General features: G+C 40.2%; 1 protein-coding gene across 1 annotated transcript; it reads right to left on the reverse strand.

Moving 5' to 3' along the window:
* Nucleotides 1-4650: 4650 nt before the first annotated feature.
* LOC124261933 (cysteine-rich venom protein ophanin-like) lies at nucleotides 4651-18358 on the reverse strand. Its single transcript, XM_046696303.1, has 9 exons — nucleotides 18352-18358; nucleotides 16310-16440; nucleotides 15563-15784; nucleotides 13083-13183; nucleotides 8897-8982; nucleotides 7933-7965; nucleotides 7666-7767; nucleotides 5632-5757; nucleotides 4651-4754 (listed from the first exon to the last, which is right to left on the reverse strand). Exons 1-9 carry the CDS (start codon nucleotides 18356-18358, stop codon nucleotides 4732-4734), a joined length of 831 nt encoding a protein of 276 aa, XP_046552259.1. The 3' UTR covers nucleotides 4651-4731.
* Between the last annotated feature and the right edge of the window lie 4514 nt (nucleotides 18359-22872).

Here is a 22872-nt window from a genome sequence, read left to right on the forward strand (position 1 = left end):
TATGTCCAACATGTATTGCTATGAAAAGGGTGGTTTTCAGTGAAAAGTGAAAACATGCCACGACTGACTGCAGTTTCCACGTATCACCATTACAAGACTTTGGAACCGTTATCAGACGCAGGGGTCAACCCTGCCCTACCAAAATCAGGTAGACCACGTGGTACAACTGTAGCAGAGGACAGGTTCTTACGGGTTCGTCACCTACGTCATAGACTCACCACGAAAACCTTTACAGCTGCAGCAACACCAGGATTGCGTTGAATTTCTGAACAGACAGCTTGTGAGGACCCGTCTACGCGCCGTAGGTATTCACTCACAACGACCGGTTCGAGGCGTCATTCTGACTGATCAGCATTGTCGGCTACGGCGTAAATTGTCTCAAGGAATACGGCCACAACAGCGATGGTTTCGTTTTTGCTTCTCCATACCGATGGAAAAGGTTGTGTTTACAAATGTCGTGGGGAACCTTGTGCTCGAAACTGCATATTGGATAAATGCACAGTATAATGATGCGGGGCGCTATCTCCTATATTGGTAGAACGAACCTAGTACACATTCAGTTCAATTTGACGGCACAAGGGCCGCACGTTCTACACATTATGTAGTAAACAAACCTCATTTTCAACAGGGCAACACATGAACTCACACGGTAAGCCCAACAACGGCCTTTTTTGAGGAACCTCAACATCCAAGTACTGCCACGGCCCTCAAGGCTTCGTGATGTAAACGCCATAGTACATTGTTATCTCTTGAATAACGTCTACGATCACGAAGAGTGGGTGACCATTCCGCTGACCACAAGTAGTACTGTGATTGATTCCATGTGGCGACGATGCCGGGCAGTTCTGGACTGTCTTGGGGCCATACAATATATTGAGAAAAGACTACCTTCACCTTGACATTGAATGTTTCACGTGTGCCATGACAATAACTTTTGCCATTTTTTTATCTGTTAATTATTTATAAAATACATAAAGTATACATCTAAAAAACACTTTTGTGTTTCTTTTTTTTGCAGAGTATATTTGTGACGCGTATTTTCAGTAAATACCACCAAAATTCGAAATCACACTTTCACTCAATTATGTTGCAGGTATTTATGTAAATGGTGCGTTTTCATGTCAGAAAATACTATATAGTTTATAAAACTCAAGATGCTTGCAACATACTCGATAATACGAACATTCCGTGTAATTTAGACCCGTGAAGGTCCGGGTTAGAATATTGGCCTTCAGTAGCCCATGCTTGTCGTAAGAGGCGACTAACGGGATCGGGTGGTCAGGCTCGCTGACTTGGTTGACAAATGTCATCGGTTCCCAATTGCTAAGATCGATGCTCATGCTGTTGACTACTGGATTGTCTGGTGCAGACTCGATTATTTACAGACCGCCGCCATATAGCTGGAATATTGCTGAGTGCGGCGTAAAACTCATTTCACTCACTCACTCACTCGGTGTCATTTGTACGTCCACTGAAACTACATTGTCTTCCCTATATATGACACGTACAGCTGCTTTCAGCCATAAAGACCTGTGCTACTTATAGCTGAGTGGATGTGACTGACCACTGTGCTGTGATGTGCAGATCCTATCGACACCAGGGGGATCCAGCCAAAGAATGCAGAAAGTTAAAAATAACACGCGTAAACAGGACGATAAATTCAGTGACTCTATGGTGCTGCGATGAACATACAACAGGCTAAACAACAATGAATTTTACAATGTCGGTTTCAAGTATTCTTATTGCAAGCAACCGTTCATTTTCAGACAGGCGTGGCATAATGTTAACGAAGTTTGACTATCAACAAAATTGCTATTTACGAGTAAAAGACCTTGCTCTGTGTTTGAATTGACTTGATCGCACATGCATACTGAATGTGTGGCGAATTCATACTTAAGGAATTTTATACATGTGATGATGATGGGTAATCCTAACGAAGCGAGACACGTGGTTATTAGGTTATTACATCATTCTAAAATATCGCGTCCAATTAGGTTTTAGTGTCTTCTTGTTTTGTGTTGCTGTTTTATGCAGATGAATTTTCCCTCTAGTATTTTTCGCCTGGTATTGCAAGACATACCATGTCATGTTGTTTATAATTGTATAGTTATAGTTATACATTATAAACTGATGGACCCGTGAAGGTCCGGGTTAGAATATTGATCTTCAGTAACCCATACTTGTCTTAAGAGGCGACTTACGGAATCGGGTGGTCAGGCTCGCTGACTTGGTTGACACATGTCATCGGTTCCCAATTGCGCAGATCGATGCTCATGCTGTAGATCACTGGATTGTTTGGTCTAGACTAGATTATTTACAGACCGCCGCCATATAGCTGGAATATTGCTGAGTGCGGCGTAAAACTAAACTCACTCACTCATTATAATCTAATGTCCAAAAAAACCCCGATACCACGTGTTTGAAAGGACATTACAGAAAAACAACACGATACAGAAATGTTAGACTGATATATTTCATTGAGAACACGTGCACAAAAATTCATTTCAATCAATCCTTTACAATCATTAGGACAGGCCTGTAATGACGTGAGGGGTCCTTTCAAACACACATGACGAGGCAAGTGTGGAACATGTCATAACAGACGTCTCAAAGTCACGTTAGTACCGGGTATGTCCACTGTGATACACGCCAATACACGCCAGTACACGTCTACGGGCTGATGACGTCAAACGTCGGATGACGTGGGGGATGCTTTTCCATTCATCAAGGAGGCAATGTTCCAATTCCCGGAGGTTGACTGGAGGTGCAGGGCGATATCTGAGTTGCCGATTGAGATGGTCCCGTAAGTGTTCGATTGGGTTCATAAACCGGTGAATGTTGGCGTTGGCGAGGAAGTTCCTAGTCAGCCTTTCCGTATGTGGCCTTGCATTATCGTGCTTGAAATGATTCCACGAGACGGTTGTTTGGATGAATGGCTCCACAAATGGTTGCACAATTTCATCTCGATAACGCTGTGCATTCCGGTTTCCTCGAATAACGACGAGCCTCGTTTTGGCGTCACCGCAGATTCCACCACAAACCATTAAACTTTCGACTCCGAGTGGCCGGACTTGATGAATGCAATTCTGTGACAAACGTTCACCAACTCTTCGGTACACACGCTGCCGACTATCGTCCCTGAAGATGCAAAATCTGCTCTCGTCGGAAACCATGACCCGTGCCCAGTCTCGGTGTTGCCAACGTTGAAGTCGCCTGGCCCACACCAGTCTGTTGGCTCGATGTTGAGGTGTCAGGAACGCTCCGCGGTAGGGGCGACGTGGTCGGATACCATGTGCCTGCAATCTCCTGTACACGGTTTGTCGATTTATGACGTGTCCCAGTGCCGTCCTTACCGTTAACGTCGCCGTGATGAAGCGGTTCCGGAGATGAAGTAACCGGGTCTTGAATAGGCGTGGTCACTCGTGGTCTTCCGCTTCTCGGCCGGTCTATTGTCCAACCAGTTTGACGCAACCGCTGCATTGACCTGGTGACAGTTATGCGCGCGCATAACCTTCTGGCGACCTCTCTCTCTCTCTCTCTCTCTCTCTCTCTCTCTCTCTCTCTCTCTCTCTCTCTCTCTCTCTCTCTCTCTCTCTCTCTCTCTCTCTCTCTCTCTCTCTCTCTCTCTCTCTCTCTTTATTATATGCGCTACGGGACGTAACATCATTTTGGCAAAGTGCGCGTTTTTTCTCAACTGATCAAATGTTCCCGGATTTTTTCGATCGAATACGTTTGGTTTGGAACATGGGAGATACTCAAGTATGTTTTCATAAAAAAGGAATACTTTTTCACAAAATATATTGACAAATATTTGGTATCGTTTCTTTTGGACATTAGTTTATATCTATCCAGTGATGGTATCGTAAAACATATGAACACTGGTATCGCTAAAAAGAAAAGAAAATTTGGATATTGCACAACTTTATATCACATTGATATATAGAAGATTAAGTACTTTATTGACATTGTCATCGTTGCACTGTTTTACACAGTATTACAGTCATTGATTAGCACATACGCCTGGAGATAGGTAAGTTTTGTCCATGTTACATATAATATCACACATGTTGAATATCAGCCAGCCTTGGTTAATAAATACAGAAATATAAAATACGCTTGCAAGCCAAATGAAACACAGATAAAAGTGAAACTAGCAATGTCACAATAACAAAGTGTAGAACACGGCACAAAACAAGAAGCACTAAGTATCACAGTAGTTTAATGGCGTCTCACACTCAGTGCATCCATGGTGATCATAATCAGTAGGTTTGGGTCTGACGTGTAACATACAACCAAACAAAACATAGCATGTGTTTTTCATATTTTACCATATTGGTATCTTGCACATTTAGTGAACACGATTGGTTCCATCCGTTACTCAAAAGCTTTCTGTCATTCACTTGATTTTCATTGTGGTGAAATACAATTCGGAAATGAATTATGTACAAAGTGTAAAAATAATAATATATTCTTTGCCTGTTCATAACTAACCTTACAAAAAATACCAAAATACTCTTTCTGATTTAATTCGTCACGTTGTCAATATAAAGAAGGTAAACATCTGTATGATGTTTTCCGGCCAGTTCTATAAATGTTCAGGTGGGCAGCCCACACTCCTGTAGCAGGTATACCCCACAGTGTGGTGAGTTCCCTAACAAGGTTACCATCAATGTCTGACGCAAGTCTCCACCCTCATTCCTTGCCGCTTCATCTCTTCAGTCGGCAGCACGGTTATGTCTGACTAGGATGTTTCCCTGTGAATACACAAGAACGGCAATAACATAGAGTGCACACGTGGCTTTCTGAGTGTTCATCCTACATAAATACTCTATCACTCAAAATGTCAGAATATTTGTCCTCATCAAACAACTTATCTGTGCAGCTCTTTTGGATATTTTCACTTTTGAAGATCATGTTCTGCGTTGTCGTGTAGGTTTTGACATTAATCAGAATGCATGAATATTATTATCTGGTCTCAATTGAAACTTTATAAACGCTTTGTAAACGCAATAATGGGAACGTATCCATTGCCTTTCATTTGGTATGGACTATGAATTAAGATTAGTCTCAAAGTGTTTTGGTAAAATGCATTTTGGAATTTTTTTTAAAATGTCGAAAACACTGCGAATCTGTATTTCCTGCAGAGTGAAGGGGAAATAGTACCCCTTCGTCTATGTATAGGTAATCTGGGGCGTGATTCGCATCAGGTACCGAGGTCCCCAGATGAGTATGCAGCAGGTTAGATTGCGTTTATAAATACCAATCCTTAACTATGAAATATCAGTGGCTGTAACAATTACTCTTTATTGAAATAGATCATAGCACATTTAAATTTGGAGCCGAATGTAGACTGCATAAGATGAACATATATATCTTGATGCACAATGAATGTACACGCCTGGACACTACCACACTTGTCCATAATGTCCTGACTAACATGATTGTTTCAGCTGTGCGTGTATTCCCATCACATTTTCTGACAAACCAGGCACGTTACTCAACTTTATAGGACAGAAGTATTAGTGTCAGCCTTCTGTACTTGGCGTATATGGTAACGACAAGACAGGGCCCACAGAAGTACAGAAATCAGTCTATATCAACTGGCCAAAGTGCACATGAGCAGCTACTTACGACAAACACACTGCTCCGGACAAGACTGTCTCAGCAGTTCCCCCACGTCTGGATGGGAACAGTCCTCCCGGCTGACCGTGGCACAGTAGTCGTAGTCAGCGTACAACTCCGGATTGCGACACTCCTCTGTGAAGGAAACCCTTTACTAATTAAGGAATTGCCTTGATGATCTGTTTCTTGTTTCTTGTTGTTTGTTTGCCCACTCAGGAATTTTTTAAATGTCAAATTATTTCATCTTGTGATTGATGTTATAAGCATCGACCTAAGCAAGCATGCATCCGTAAACGAAGTCACCTGTTAATAGACGCATGAGATGTTCCGCGTATTCATTCTAAAACAGACGTCTATACGTCCAAATTTATTGTGCTTCGATTCAAAGGGTGAAGACTATTCCAGCTGACCTCCCCTGAAAATATCATTATATACTATCCCGAAAAAGAAACGCATAGGCCGGAAATCTGTTGCGAAAATGTTGTATTTTCAAACATGTATATCTCGTCCACAAATAGACTTTAGTGCATGACTTTTTACACCAGTTTAGAAGAAGGTAATGCCTATACAACCAAGTGGATATTTGTAGATAACGGAGACGTTGAGCGCGATGGTGACGACGTAGCACGGTCCCGACGTCGGATCTCCTGGCTCTCAGACCAATCTCTTTCAGCCTGCTCCGTACAGTTTGACCGGATATCCTCCGAAGTCCAGGCACCCTGGCTGCTGTGCTCTCACCCGTGGCAGTACGGTCATGCAAATGTAGTACCCGGATGTTCCGATCTTGGGCTGCAGTGGTGACTCGAGGTCTGCCTGTACGGGGACGGTCATTTGTTATACCTATTTGGTTGTGACGAGCTGCAAGCCGTGATATCGTGCTCAGACTAACATTCAGACGCCTGGCAACAGAAGATTGGTAATCTCCAGCGTGCATTCTTTCAATGGCGATGTTCCGTGTCGCAGAGTCAACACGTGGCCTAGTAATTTGACCTTGAAACTCCTTCAAAACGAATGCCAATTTCCGACAGTAATCTGGATTTTTATTGCTAGACAGTGCATGCTCTTTGCTGCACAATTTCAACTGGAAGGTGATTTCTGTTGCGTTGTGGCGATGCCTTTTTAATCCTTGAAAGAAATCTCTTCAAAATCAACATTTTCAGGTAAAATCGATTTTGTACTTTTGCAATTGTGTAAAATCATGTTATCAACACTTTTGGTACATATTTTGACGATTGTTTGAACACAATAGGTAATTTATAGATTTTTATAAATACAAATCGCCTATGCGTTTCTTTTTTGGAATAGTATATTTCCAAAACTAAACAGTACTTTTGACCTTTTAACCATGTCTGAGAAATATTTTAGCCTTGACAATGCCTCATCACTTCACTTCACCCGACTAACTAGTGCGGTCAAAGTAACAATATACACCATAATAACGAACATGTTTAGATTCCTGTCCTGTGTAAGGGACCTCCTCTTGTTCCAGCTCTAATGTAGCAGCCGCACGAATCTGATTAATTTTCATAAATTTGAAGATACCAATCCCAGATCATAAAACTTTAGTCAGTTTACCTTCAGTTAATGGCTAATGGTGAAGCTGTTTTCTGTGAATCTCACTATTTACCAAATCTATCCAATACTGAACAATAAATGTTCATGTTGAAGGTAAGCATGTGGTAAGTATGTACCTAACTCGGTCCCGGAAAAGGGATGCGTGGAAGACAGCATGCGGAACGCAACATTAAACCATTTCACTGGGTGTCGCTACAAGTGGAAGGTTAATCCAGCAACATCTGGACAGACCTGATCATTGCGACTTTTGGCCAGCATTGGCACGTAGTGTGGGCTTGTTGTCAAACATGCTACAGTGACAATATATGTACCATCCCGGGTCTAAACCCATGCACACGTGTAACTCACTTGATACTTACCATTAACACATTCAAGTTCGTCATGTTGCGTTGCTAAATTCAAATACACACGAGATAGATTTAAGGCTAACTTGTTAAGTTTCCACTAAACTGTGGCAGTGGTACTCACCATCACAATTTGGACCCAGGCCATATGTACAACTGCAAGAACAGGTAGACCTATTGAGGGTTCCACTGCCCATATCCTCTCGGAAACACGTCTTCCGACAATCTGGGAAAAGGACAAATGGAGAGTATAAACATGTTATCAGGATATGTATTCTTACCGCGTGGATTTTGTGTTGTTTATTATAGTGCCTTCGGATGAAAAAGGGGAGAGGTAATCAATCGCTTAATATTTCAGAGACAAATATTAGGTGACGTGACTCTAACTTACCACAAGTCCTGTAATCGGAATGCGAGCATGCAACTAAAGAAAGGCATTAGTTAGTATGAGAGCGATGTCAACAATAACAAACGGTATGGCAAGGTGAATTTGCAAAGACGACCCGTAATATAATAACAATATCTCCCTGTGCGCTATATCTATTTCATAATATTTCAGTTATGTATCATGTTTCGGTAAATATTAAAATATGACTGTTGAATATATTAGTTATTCAGCAAGTCAAAACATTGATTACACAATAGTCTCGTTGCCTGTTGACTGGGTCCCGTCCTATTGCGCAACTTAGTACAATAACCAGTCGAGAATTTGGGGAACAATTCATTTAACTGTATACATCATTATTAATCAATATTATTTGATACATCTAAGCACTTGTATATTGCAACACCACGCCCCTTCTAATCCTTGCATACACGTCGTGCAGCGTGCTCTGTCGTACAGCGAGCTCTGACAAACGGAAACCTGGAAATCGTGGAAATCTCAAAACGAGGCTCTCCCGCTAGAAAAGGTTGGCGGTCTGATACGGACTTGATATTATATCAATCAAATTGTGCGTTACAGAACTACACTGAATAAGCGCAAAAAACACATAACAGGTGTAACCAGTGAGCCAGATGCATTGTGAATCATTTTACGACCTCATCAAACAGGGGCAGTCTGTGACGCCTTAGTTAAGGTCATGCTGCCTACACCTCGCCATAAAATATAGAAATACCACGTTATTAAAGTTGGAAATTAAAATTCATTTGTACATACCATTTTCTTATGAAACAAGAAATTGGAATTCAGTGTAACCATGGTTTACCTATTTTCACTTTCACACGACAAAATTCGGATCGGCAGAAAAGTAGGTCATTGTCCGAATAGGTTAATGAGTCATGTTTCGGTTTGGGGGCGATAGAGAAAAAAGACTTCGTTGCCGTTTCCTTGTATGTTTTATGGTGACACTTACCACACATGTCACGATGACAGAAGGATAGAGCGTCTCCACATCGAGTACAAGCTGGGCCCACTTTGTACTTGAAGGAATCTGGATCTCTGCCACAGGCAAACAACATATAAATCATACAATACTCAACTTTGAGTAATACAAGTGTGTTGGAATACTAGAAAGCCATAGACTCAGTTTGAAAATCCGATACGCATGTGGCGTTGTTATACATATACGAATAGTTTGACAAAACGTCTGTCGACATATATACTCCTCAAAGTTTCCTGGGGTTCAAGTTTGGAAAATATGAAAAAATGTCATCAGTCAAATGACGACTGAAAATGTAAGCAGATGGATAGGCATACTTGAAACTTGTGAGCCAAACATGATCTGAAGGTTGGGGTAGAATAGATGTCAGGCGTGTGGCTACCTAGCGGCATGCAGGTGGCCGGTAGCCTTCCATTAGACAGCCGGAAGGTAGGTTCTTCTCAGACAGTGCATTATCGTCTCAGCAAGGTTGGTCTCCGGTCTCCGAGGCCATGCATTCTTATCCCACTAACCGGAACATTTCAGGCAGGCACGGTTTCATTAGGCTGACGATCACATCAATTGGACAGACCAGGGCTGGGCTCTAGTACTTTTTTGCTGACGACTAGGCTGTGAGAAGAAAACCTTTCAGGATTCCAACGAAGCCCAGCATGACCTTTATGGAGGCACAATGACTGGTGTGCGCCATAGAGATGGTATTCTCTACCGTATACAATCAGACGCAAATCCTCATAGATGATAATACACAACCTCATATTCGTTGGTATCGTCTTTACCAATGCACGAGATCATTGACTGTGTAATGTGGCCCGCCCGGTCACCAGGCTTTAGCCGCATAGAAACCTGCGGCACGTGTTGCAGATCGCCCCCTCACGATGCCCTGTCCGCCGGATACTCTTCAAGAACATAGCAATGCTCTTATTAAAAAGTGATACAATATTCGTTTACCAACCATCGAGACATTTTAGCATAATGTACCAGGTTTAAAAATTAGGATGACAATCATGCGCATTCAAATTACATATAGCAGAACATCTGAGCTTTTTGTGCAATGATATATATTGAATGATAATTGTAGTTGCCACAGCATTATATTTTGGAAACAGGAACTGAGAGAAATCGCAACTCTAGATCTTAGGAAAACTACCCAAGGAAACTTTTCATGGTTATTTAATGTTTAGAATAGTCTTTATAACAAGCTCTATAAGACAAATGTTTGTGTTCCTGTATCGAGACACTACAAAGCAGCGGGTTGTACTCGGAGTTGGACAAACACATTGAAACGTTTTCAAAATTGAGTGTAATACGCGTTTTCTTACTCTAGTGCTAGACTTTAAATTCTTGGCCTCAGCAAATCATGGACAATATGCTACACAAAATACCGAAATTATCATAACGGAATTGTGTATCTTAAAATTAAATAACTCATTACTATGTCCATTGAAAAATCAAATGAGAATTGCATAAACTTTTAGAAAATACTAGTTATAAAGACAATTACCTAGAACTATTTCCAAGGCAATAACAATCTTCCCCACGGTGAGAATATATTTACAGCGCGGTTAGAATATTTACACTGCGATGAAACTAGTTTTCCACTTAACGAGCTGTGGTTCTTAGATTATACCTAGATCGTGGCAAATGTGTATATGTGTACTCAGATTCAGGGACATGACGATAGCCTGATTTATAGCGCTACTCCATCAAACACTATCACATCATCTTTCACGTCACAATGCTGAGAGACCCGTGAAGATACGGGATAGAATTGATCTTCAGCAATCCATGCTTGTCGTAAGAGGCGACTAAATGGGCCGGGTGGTCAGGCTTGCTGACTTGGTTGACACACGTCATCGAATGTCAGTTCAGTAGATCGATGCTCATGATGACAATCACTGGAGTGTCTGGTCCAAACTTGTTTTTAACGGACTGTCGTCATATAGCTTGAAGATTGCTTGGTATGGAGTTAGACAACAAAACACACAATGCTTGGGTTACAGGCTGATCATTGTTACGATTAGTGAGTCACTAAGTTTGACGGTCACTCAGCCGTTTTAGACAGTATTCTAAATATACCATGGCATTTCCGCTTGAAGTGGTGGGAAACTCCGAAGTTATGCAAGACGTTTACCTCTGTGGAGAAACCTACAAGTGTGATACGGATAAACAAGAAACATACTCAGGTCGAACTGGGATTTGAATCCACGATCATAGGTTGTTTCCGTTTCACCAAGGGACCTTAACGCTACGATTGCTGTGAGTTTGTGTTAAAGTGTGGAACTAAGGATCACCTCCGCGTCAAGATCGCTGTGTGAAACAGGGATCAGGCATGTTATGAATGTGACTTGAAATTTAGAGCTAAATGTTTCTAGAGTCGGCTCGTTTTCTACAGGGAAGAATGTGTATAATTCTTACAAGATATCGTTCTGGTGTCCCCCGCCGTGATATTGCTGGACTACTTCTGAGAGCGGCGAAAAACGAAACTCACTCACTCACTACAGGATATCTGCGCAAGATAACTGTTTTGACTGTTCCTAAAGTTGCATAACAACTATGGTAAAATACATGACCGATTAAAACCGGTCTTCGCTTCAACCAAAATGTTCGGGTTTACAAGGTCATTTCCCGATGGCAAATTGTACATTGGATACCCATTATATTTCGGTGATTAAATACTTGTACACTTTGAAAGTTTACAAGTTTACAGATCTTGAATCTACGTCGGTTTGCCATGGAATTCAATAACAAACATAATGCTCTGTAGGAAGTATCGTGCTTGCCCTTCTCCCGAAAAAGGAACCTACTAAAAAAAGTACTGTCGGAAATGCTAGAAAAATGCTTTTTAGCCTTAGTATCTTTATAAAGGTGATAAATGTACTATGTTGTCAATATATCAACTCGCCTATTGTCTACCTAATTTTTATTTCAATCGATTTAACATCCCCATGCATTTAAAGGGCAGTTTACAGGAGAGAATTCGGTACCAAAACAGCAACTTAAGATTTATTCAGAGTTCAACAACAGAAATCTGAAATAGTCTTTACATTTATGCTAATAATACAGGTGGTGTAAAAATATGAATTAACGTTTTTCCTAAACAAATAAATGTTGAATGTTTGTGTTACTTTACTTAATTATCGTTTTCTGTATTGAAGAAATATTAATATAAATGTTAAGTCTTGATAAATAGGTTTCCCGTCATGCATGCACATCTTTATCACAGCGTGCACTATGGCCAACGATTTGCAGTCGATTGTTGCAAAGGTTTATAGTTTTTTTCTGCTTAAAAAGACAGAGGTAAACCTTTCATTAGTGTAGAGAGGGTTTATTACAGAACTTGTAGAGCTGTTGGCATGTCTTACCAACAAGTTTACAATATTGTAAACAAATCAGACAAGACAGGGACCGTCTCATATGCAAAACCGAGACGTAAAACCATCCTTGACAACTTTGACAAGGGAGTGCTTAGACGGACGGTCTACAAACTTTATGAGAAGAAAAATATATATAATATATCTTTGGCCAATGTTCACAACTAGATTAAACTGACCGAATTACATCCATATTTTTTCAATGAACTATACTGTTGACATGCAAAACATTTATTAAAACGTTGCACATTTCTACAATCAATCGATAAGATACCACAAGTGATAGGATTCTTTCCAATGTACAGTAATTCGTATGTTTATGTCACAACAAACACACATACACAAATGATCCCTTACATAACTGATGCGTATACTATACGTACACATATTCAACATTTTGCAGAAAACATCTATTGAGATGACCCCTCGCCCGAGCGTGTGCTCAGGTGTCAATTTCACCTGTCGATACCGTGCATGCTGATGACGTAACACAGGCAGTTAATGTTTGTTTCAAATAACGTCCAACTACCCCTTATTTTTCTAAGTTTTTGGTATTTTCATCAGTAAAAACACAGTTTAGAGCATGTCTCTAAATTTATTCCCCCCGGTCTACATTAGGTAGATGTTTCTTGAAGTGATATTTGTTATTTAAGTAACTGTAATACCTCTGAATTTTAAATATAAGTCAAAAAGCATTTTTCCAGCATTTCCGACAGTACTTTAGGCATTTGAAACCTACTTTACACGTTCCTAGTTTGCACTAATGGAAGTTTGATATGTACACTTACCCCCCTTCATATAAGCACATAAGAACGTAGACAGTCTGTGATTGACGCCGCGGACAGTGCTTCAAGCTGCACCCAACTCTCTCCCGATCCGCTCCCACCATCTACAATACACGGAATAGAAATATGGTCATTAAGGATTATTGCACTACGTCACCAACATATGTTCAAAAACGTAACAAATTTGGTGGTCAAAATAACCACTACTTCAAACCTTTTTGTAACACTGATTCTGTTTACATTTATCTATACTGACACTGCATACAAGTGTCTAACTTTCAATTTATCGTATCAGTTTAAAGAATCACGTTCTGCATTGTCCTTTGTGATAGAACTATCTGATGCGTTCAGCAATCAACTACCTAACTGCCATAGACTCAATATCTTAAAGTACGTCATTGTTTTTTGTATGCATAACTTGTATGTATTGTCTTCTCTTGTACCACCGATGTTGGTTGAACGAGAATAAAGGAATTGGAATTGGAATACAACCTATGCCACGTATGTGTCGACTCCTTCAATCAAGCAGGCCAATTGTTGTTGAGGCGTGTCATCGGTCGGACGTCAAGGGCAGTTACAAAGGAATGTCAACTGTATGTTGTGTAACTGTTAATGTTATATTGTACAGGCTTCGTCAGAACTGCGAGTTCAGGTTAAGTATGTCAATATACTGGAGCTAGATGGAAGCAATGGCGACAGTTAATTACAACTTGCTAGTAGCGTATTGAATGTAAACGTCACATCCTGTGTTATTGTAGATGTCTACTTTTTTTCATTACACTGGTGACTTCTCTGCCACTGTATGCGGTGTGGTCATACTGAACTGGGTGACAAGGAATGGACTGGGACGTCAAGTTATGACAACTGCGGCATGACAAAGTATTTATTCGCTAATCATTGTAATTAACTAAAGTCACTGCAATGTGGATATGTTCCTCGATACTTGCTATACTGAAGGCAATAACATCTACATTATTGTTTGAGGCGTCGCAGCATTGCCCACCACAGCACAATAACATAAAAGATGAATATCTACACCTCGAAGAAAGTGATTAGTGTATATGTGAGTCGCCATCACCATTTGTTCACGGGTTACGGTAACGTACTCTACGTGTTTTCAAAACACTACCATAAATTATAGATAGCAGAATAGCCATTGTGTAAGACAGAAAGTACCTTAAGCTGAGGTGCCAACACATATTGATCCTGTTCTGAATTATTTCTAGGAACTTTTTCATTTAGGGACTTGTGCTAGAAATACATGAAATAGGATGGGATGTTGTCGAGAAATGTTTTATATCGAGCTTTTGGCGTTAGGACGAGGTCCCTCATGAACGCAAATTTCCGCTAAGGGCATGTCCTTGTTATCGATCAAGCAGGGGACTCTTAAATCGGCCAGCAACCACTTCCGTGCTCTCTTGGTTTACATTAACATCAATTCCAAATCCTTTAATAGGCATCCAAGGAACTGGATAGCGGCAGGGATACGAGTGCATGCGAACGCGAACCGATTTCCTAGACACCAACTAATGTGTTGGCAATAATAACGCTAATAAACACGTCAACAAATGGCACCATTCCTCGTCATAAGAATGGGAACTATACAGTTATGCAATATTATGATTCTTCATTACGCTGGTAACGCTGTCATCAGAAACAATCACTAAATGAGAAAATTTGTCACTCATCATATATAAGCATGTACAGAACCGTAACCTAAATTCGTGGATAACCTTGATTCGCGGTAATTATCATGCTATCTCGTAAATTAAGTCTCGTATGACGTCACGAAGCGGTACTTTTGATGTACTTACAATGCCACGCCTCGCTGACAAAAATGTTCAGTATGTCTGCATTACACGTAAATACACTAAATCTAGCTGTCAAGGACTGAGATAAAGAGCCCAAGATCACTAATGCCACCAATACCAAATATTATTTTAACAAAATGTCAAGTAAAAAAGATACCGTTAGCACCAACCTGATCACGTATCGTCGTCTGCTTTCCTTGGTGTCAATACTTACTGCAATGGGCTGCCGTACATAGTAATATATTGTAAACGACTACGTAATCCACTTCACATTTTGTGGGCACACAAATGAGTGATGATTGCAAATGGCTTCGGTAAACAAACGATTCATTCACGAGTGGAATATTAGGCATTTTCAATTTGCGGAATCAATGAAACAGTCAGTGAGTATACAAAATGAAAGTGTGCATTTGCGATATGATTTTCGTCACACTTTCCTTATATCCGTGCGTGCGTGCGTGTGTGTGTGTGTGTGTGTGAGCCTGTGTGATACATATTACAGTACGTCAGAATTAGACATTGAATCAACAAGAAGTATTTTGACATATGTAAAACAATTGAGTAGGACATGGCAGGAAATACTAAACTTAGAACTCCAAATGAGAACATTACATCATCAAATCTGACATCATTTGGTCCTGCAATGTTAAAGAAGTGTTGTTGTCCACTCACCGCGCGGTACCTGTTGCAACTGTCCCAGGGTATACAGTCTGCAGCTTCTGGAACATAATGTCTGCTTTCCCGATGCCAGAATCTCAATATCTTGGTGATGTTTAACATCCTATACCTTCCATAGTTAATCATTGGCATGAGGAAGTTGTCATCATTGTGTACAACGTTTCTTGAGCACGTCAACAGACTTTCAGCAGTTTGTTCCAAAGTCTGACTCCATACCTTCAATTATAAACCAGCAGTATCAACTAATACCTCCTACTTCTGTCTTCATACTGATTTCAACAGCAAAGATTTATGTTAGCGGTATATCAAAACACGGATTTGGAATTTGAAGATAGAAAGGTTTGGGTCAGAATATAGGTGAGAATATGCTGATAAGCTCATGTTAAAAATCAAAGTACCAGGGTTACGATTTATTATTTAGTCATACTGCCCATTGTTAAGGGCATTGTGTGCTGCCGTAGTATCACGAACGGAGGTCATATTTCAAAATGTATTCCACAATGAAGAAAATGCTTCAGTAGCTATGGACGGCACGTAATTGTAAAGTTATATAGCATGGGCTGTTTTACATGGTTACGGATATATACCACAAAATGGTTATTTAACGGCGATTTACGTATTTACCTTAGCCAATTGTAACAGTTACCTAGATACCATCTGTTTTAGGGGGTTACAAAACAAAAATATTCACAATATGATAGTGGTCTTTTCATAACAAAATGAGCATATAGGTCATCTCACCAGTTCATTCATGTTGGAAATGTTAGGTCCACGTCTTCCAGTGGCGATGTCGTGCCGGAACCTGTTGTGTAGTGTGAGGATTTCTTCCCTTTGTGAACTATAGAGCGACGTGCAGATTAAAGGCATCAGAACTGAAAGTTACAGACACAATACAGAGCCAAACAGACAGGTATATACAAAGGAACATCGTGTTTACCACACTATCAAATATGCTGTGACTCATTTGTCGAGCTTGTTGTTTATTATAGTTGTGTTTGAAGCTAAATTGAACTTCTGTAATAATTTCGAGAAAGAGATATTTCGCCTTTCAGTTCTAATTCAACTTGTTATATGTTGCGACCACAAAATAAATGGAATGTTTGAAACGTAAAACACAAATTGTCATTGGTATTAAACCAACCAACGCCAGATCCACATATCGATATCTTCGTTCGCTGCAGTGTAGTCAAGTTGTTACGCGTTGACAGGCAACATCGAAGGCCAATTCCCAAACTGACAAAGTGCATTAAAACCAGTGATGTGACTCAGCATGTAGTAAAGTTGGATAAACCGTACGCATATGTCTTTAGATATGTTTTGCTTATTTACCCGATTGATTGAGTAGTTCTGTGACACCTGAAACAATGAGATTGTATTGTAGAACTAACTGATATAGGCAATCTTGAATAATAACCTCCTCGTGGTGGGTGCTGGGTAACGCTAATAGCTCTTTTGAATTACAGTGTATAAATTACTAAAAGATTGATATGCCTAGAGTCCTATGAAAGAAGACGGTGGCTCATGGGCCAATCTGGCAATAAAAACCGCTGAATTCTGTGTTTCTCTAGAGTGATGTCACGGGCGAACCAATCTGACATTTCTTCTTTCAGATTCTACAGCTATTTATTTTTACTTGCTGGAGTAAAACATCCCTGTAGCCCTGGTGGAACAGCCTGGCTTCCGCTCTAACACCGTCCTTGTTGACACTCCATGGCGGATGGAGAGCAGGGATGTTGAACACTTTTGATACGCCATTGCTTTTTCCATTCAATCCATTCAAAACACAAACGTAGACATGTGGTTTCTACATCATCAGATGAATGATCTCCTGACATAGTTTAATCATGGCCGAGATTCATTGTGATCTCATCTACAGATGAAAATCCTTTGAAACTGAGCCCATTCGCTATTTCAAAGGGCATTCAAGGTGTCTATGGGGAGGTAAAAGGACGTAACACGTCTCCGGAACGGCTTATTGTTAGTTGAATGTGTACGGAGACAACAATCGGATAATCTGTTAAAATTAAAGCAGGTCGTCAATACACCCGTTGCTGTCTCTGTACACAGAACTTTGAACTCCTGCAGAGGTATAGTCAGAGACAGGGCTCATTGTCTTTCTGACATGAGTGAGGAAGACATTGCAGCTGAGCTGAAACATCAAGGGGTGATCGCTGTAAATCGATTTACCAAAAAGAGAGATGATGGCAGTATTCTTAAACTTAATACTTACCTGTTTACATTTGCACTTTCGGCTCTTCCGAAGTGTATAAAGGCTGGATACTTTAAAAGAGAAAAAGCAGTCAAAAAGGACCAGAACCCTCCAGCATTTGGAGGTGCCTTCCTCTCAGTCACCTCCAGTAAAGGTTGGAGATGGAGGTCAATCCTTTGCTCCCTAGCCATGGGAGAAGGCCCCACTCCAATATACGATCTCTCATTGAGCCTCCATACCATGAACAGCTCAATGATTTAAAGTTACTGATTCAATATTTAAAATCATCGGCATTTTGTTTACAGGAAACCTATCTTAAAAATACAGATCAATTTGATGCAAGACAATATAGTTAATATAACTACTTTTCTCCTCCAGGGCCTAGAGCTACTGGGTTTTCTTCCGTTTTGGTGAGACGGTATGTTGTACATAGTCCTGTTCCCCTAAATACATGTCTTCAAGCTGTTGCTGTCAGACTGACTCTAAACATTGTTTTCACATCACGCTCACTGTATGTACCACCATCTTCTTCTCTTCACCAAACACATCTTCAGACTCTCTATGACCAGCTTACCAGCCATGTATAATTATGGGTGATTTAAACGGTCATAATCCACTTTGGGGTATTTCTGATACGAACAGAAATGGGATGATACTGGAAGATGGTATTTCTAACAACGAGCTGTGTATCTTCAATGATAATTCGAAAACATACTTACATACTGGTACAGATACATACTCTTGTCTAGATTTATCTCTCACTGATACAGGTCTGTTAAATGAATTTGAATGGTCGGTCCACAGTGTGGCAGTGATATGTGTGGCAGTGATCATTTTCCGACCATTCTTCAAACAATCTCCGGCTTACGTTCCTCCATCATCAAGATGGAACTTCAACAAAGCTAACTGGCCTTTGTTCAAGTTACTATGTACGGACACCTTAACTCCTGATCGTTTTATTGATGTTCCTGGTTAGAGCGTCCGCCTGGAGAGTGGAAGGTCGCGGGTTCGATCCCCGACCGCGTCATACCAAAAGACGTTAAAATATGGTACTTGTTGGTCCCTGCCTGGCGCTCGGCATTAATGGGTACAACAAGGACTGGTCGGCTCGGAGTCAGTTTAATGTGTCTGAGTGGGGTATTCATGCTTCACTGCGGCATGGTTTGTCAGTGGGCTAGCACTATAAAACCAGCTGAAGTCTGGGCTAGTACAAGCAGCCGCACATACACATACACACGAATGCACGTCGTCATATGAGCGAAATATTCTCAAGCACGACGTTAAACCCAATTTCACCTAACCTTTATTGATGTTCCTGATTCAGTGCAATTATTCTCTAATGAATTAAACCAAATAGCCGATGGATGTATTCCTAAGTCCTCTGCAAATCCGCATATACGTACACCATGGTTTAATAGTGAATGCAAACAAGCCAGGAAGGCACGGAAAAAAAGGCAAACTCTCTTTCCGTAGCCACCCAATGGTGCATAATTTAAATAAATATACAATTTTAAATGCTAAAGCACGGCGTACATTTAAGCAAAATAAACGCCAGTCTTGGCAAAAATATGTTTCAAAAATATATTCACCGACGCCGATGTCCAAGGAATGGAACATGATCCAGGGAATTAAAGGTAATGGTACCAAATCAAGCATACATCATCTCAAAACTGACGATCAGGTGTTAACAGATACATCTGATATCTCAAATACTTGAAAAACATTTTTCCTCGTCTAACTATGTTCCTAAATTTCAAAAATACCCAAAACAGCAGAATAACAACAAAATTACTTTTTATTCGGATAATGGGGAAGATTATTATAATGAAACCTTTTCTATTCATGATCAACGTCTGAAACACTTACCGGAAGAGTGTTTAGAGACACTAAAGAATATTTTTTATGACATTTGGACATCTCGTAAATTTCCTTCATCCTGGCGTGATGCCATTGTACTCTTACCTAAACCTGGACGTGATCATACAGATCCCTCTAATTATAGGCCCATTTTTTTACTAGCTGCGTTTGAAAAACCATGGAACGCATGGTCAATAACAGATTAACTTGGTACTTAGAGTCAAATAATTTAATCACAAATATTCAATGTGGTTTTCGTAAAAATCGCAGGACCATTGACCATTTAGTTCGATTGGAGTCATTCGTTAAGAATGCCATTATTAACAAGCAACATGCAGTGTCAATCTTTTTCGATTTAGAAAAAATCTTATGACACGACATGGAAGTACAGCATTTTGAAAGATATGCCTGATGTTGGTTTACGGGGCCGTTTGCCTCAGTTTATATCTGAGTTTTGAACTGACAGGCAATTTCAAGTACGCGTGGGTTCTACCCTGTCTGATCATTATAATCAGAATCAGGGTGTCCCACAAGGCAGTATTTTGTCTGTCACATTGTTTAGTATTAAGATCAACAGTTTATCAAAGCTTTTTAATGATTCAATCGATGGATCGATGTCGTGGTACAAATATGCATACTATTGAACGGCAACTGCAGTTGTGTTTAAAGAAAAAACATAAATGGTGTCTTGAAAACGGCTTAAACATTTTCTAAATCGAAAACTAATTGTATACATTTCTGCCGTAAATACAAACCACATAACGACCCAGAACTATTTTTAAATAGCTCTCCCATCAAAGTTGTTAAGGAGGCTAAGTTCTTGGGTCTAATTTTTTACTTCCATTTAACGTTTCTGCCACATATCAAATACCTAAAAAATACATGCCTGAAGGCACTTGACTTGTTGAAAGTCGTTTCTAACTCAAAGAGGGGATCAAGCTACCCTCCTACAACTATACTGAAAGGCAAAAGAAACGTCGTAATATTAGAAATGGCATTTGAGTATCAATGGAGTATTTGAACCTATTTTTTTAAATATACACCAGAAGTCAAGTTTGAGGAAACATGAATCGTGGTCGTATAGCCTGCATCGCCCAATAAAGTATTGTTTGAGATTGAAGTTAGAAATGTTTTTGTTTTTTGGAGAGGGAAAAGTTCCCACAAACACAACATTGAAATCGAGATGCACGTGCATCATAAATGCATTCTGGCATAAATTGCCGGCTTGAATGGCAATCGTTCACTTGTTTTCTGAACACAGCAGCTATGACTAGGTTAACGAGAGATCAACCACAACAAGCAATTGGACGTCTGCACGCTGGTCAACATGCTCGAGTCATTGCTAATGACTTCAGTTGCAGCGTACGAACGATAGAACGTCTTAGAGTGCGATACAACGCCACCAGCAGCACTGATGACCGTCCACGTAGTGGTCAACCCCGTGTAACAACACGTCGCCAGGACCGTCATATCGTCCATCAACACGTGCAAGACCTATTCGCAAGGGCCAGAGAAACAGCTTGGGTGACCATAGGAAACCACCAGCGACCAGTCAGTGACCTACCATTCGGCGACGTCTCCAAGCCAGGAACCTGTTTTGTCGATGTCCTGCCAGGAGACCCATATTCACCCAACGTCACCGCCGGGAACGTATCCAAGTGGACACAACAGCGGCAAAACTGTCGTGGGGGACAATGGAGAGGGGTTATCTTCTCTGATGAAAGTCGGTACTGCATTTCAGTGGCGTATTATTTAAAAAAAATAGGTTCAAATGTTCCATTGATACTTAAATGTCATTTCGAATATTACGACGTTTCTTTTGCCTTTCAGTATATATGGATCATTGGTCCGTTCCAAACTTGATTATGGCTCCATCGTATATGGTGGAGCCTGCAAAAGCAACATAAAACTATTAGATTCTGTCCACCACCAAGGTTTAAGACTTTGCCTTGGATCTTTTAGAACTTCTGTTCACAGTCTTTACGTCGAGGCAGATGAGTCATCTCTTGCACGTATAAAATTATCTGTATAACATATTACCAAACTATGTTCTAACGAGTTTAACCCTGCATTTAACTGTGTTTTTAATCCTCTTTATGGGGATTTGTACAACGAAAAGTCTTCTCTTGGGCTAAGATTAAAACATTCATTCCTGCTGCCGGCATTGAGCTGGAAAATATAGCTCCTTCCCGCCTTCTGTCTTCTACTCCTTGGCAATTAAAGTGAGGCCACAAGTTGGAATAACACTGACAACGTTTAAAAAATCAGACACTGATTTACAATACAAGTGAGTGAGTAAATGAGTGAGTGAGTGAGTGAGTTAAAAGTTTACGCCACATCGGCAATATTTCAGCCATATCGTGACGACAAAAAGTTATAGACTAAGAATAAATATATGTGTACATTTGTAAAAACCTGTCAGCGAAGGACAGTATAACGACTAGATTATCACAAATTTATTAAAACTAGTTTGAGTTCAGTGTAAAATGTTTAATCATTTCAATACAATACAATATAAAATCGGGCTATAGATTGCCAGCAACTGAAGGTAGATCACCATGCCAGGGACCATGGCTTACAATACAAACAAGACCATATTCATCTAAAAAGTAAATATTATACATACAAATCCTTATTTACAGATGGATCCAAAGATGGTGGTGCAGTTGCTTGTGCCACTGTCTCTGAATCGAGAACAATATCTTCTGGAATACGGGATCACAGCTCTATTTTCACAGCAGAAGTAAACGCCATATTAACAGCTCTTAAATATATTAAGAGCTAATTTTTCCTGATTCTCTTTCTTGCCTTCAGTCTATTAAAAAACTTATGTTGCAAACATCCACTTTTAACAGAAATTATTGATTTATATAATGAACTTGCAACTGGCCAATACGACATCGTCTTTTGTTGGTGACCCAGCCACGTTGGCATTTCTGGTACTACAATGGCTGATTTTGCACTCAACAAATCTGTGACAACACTTCTCATTTCATACTCTGATTACAAAGCTAGCATTAGATCGTACATCCGTGATGTTATGCAAAAGAAGTGGGACACCCAAGTAGGTATAAATAAATTACATCAAATAAAGCCAACTATCGGTTACACCTACTTGGGTTGTCAGTCCAGGTTTAAGGAGGTCATTATGCGACGCTGCCGCATTGGCCATACTATACTGATTGGCAAAAGAAACTTTCTGTTGCAAAATCTTTCATAATATTAACATAAGAAAATA

This window comes from Haliotis rubra, unplaced genomic scaffold (genome assembly GCF_003918875.1).
Source record: "Haliotis rubra isolate DU_JTF1 unplaced genomic scaffold, ASM391887v1 Scf12, whole genome shotgun sequence".
In the NCBI taxonomy this organism is placed as follows: Eukaryota; Metazoa; Mollusca; class Gastropoda; order Lepetellida; family Haliotidae; genus Haliotis; species Haliotis rubra.

Excerpts from the sequence above, each read along its gene's own strand:
- LOC124261933 (XM_046696303.1), bottom strand. Across the intron at positions 13,184-15,562 it reads GTTGCAACAGGTACCGCGCG|ATGGTGGGAGCGGATCGGGA; the intron begins GTGAGTGGACAA and ends CGTGTATTGTAG. Across the intron at positions 7,768-7,932 it reads TTCCGATTACAGGACTTGTG|ATTGTCGGAAGACGTGTTTC; the intron begins GTAAGTTAGAGT and ends TCCTTTTCCCAG.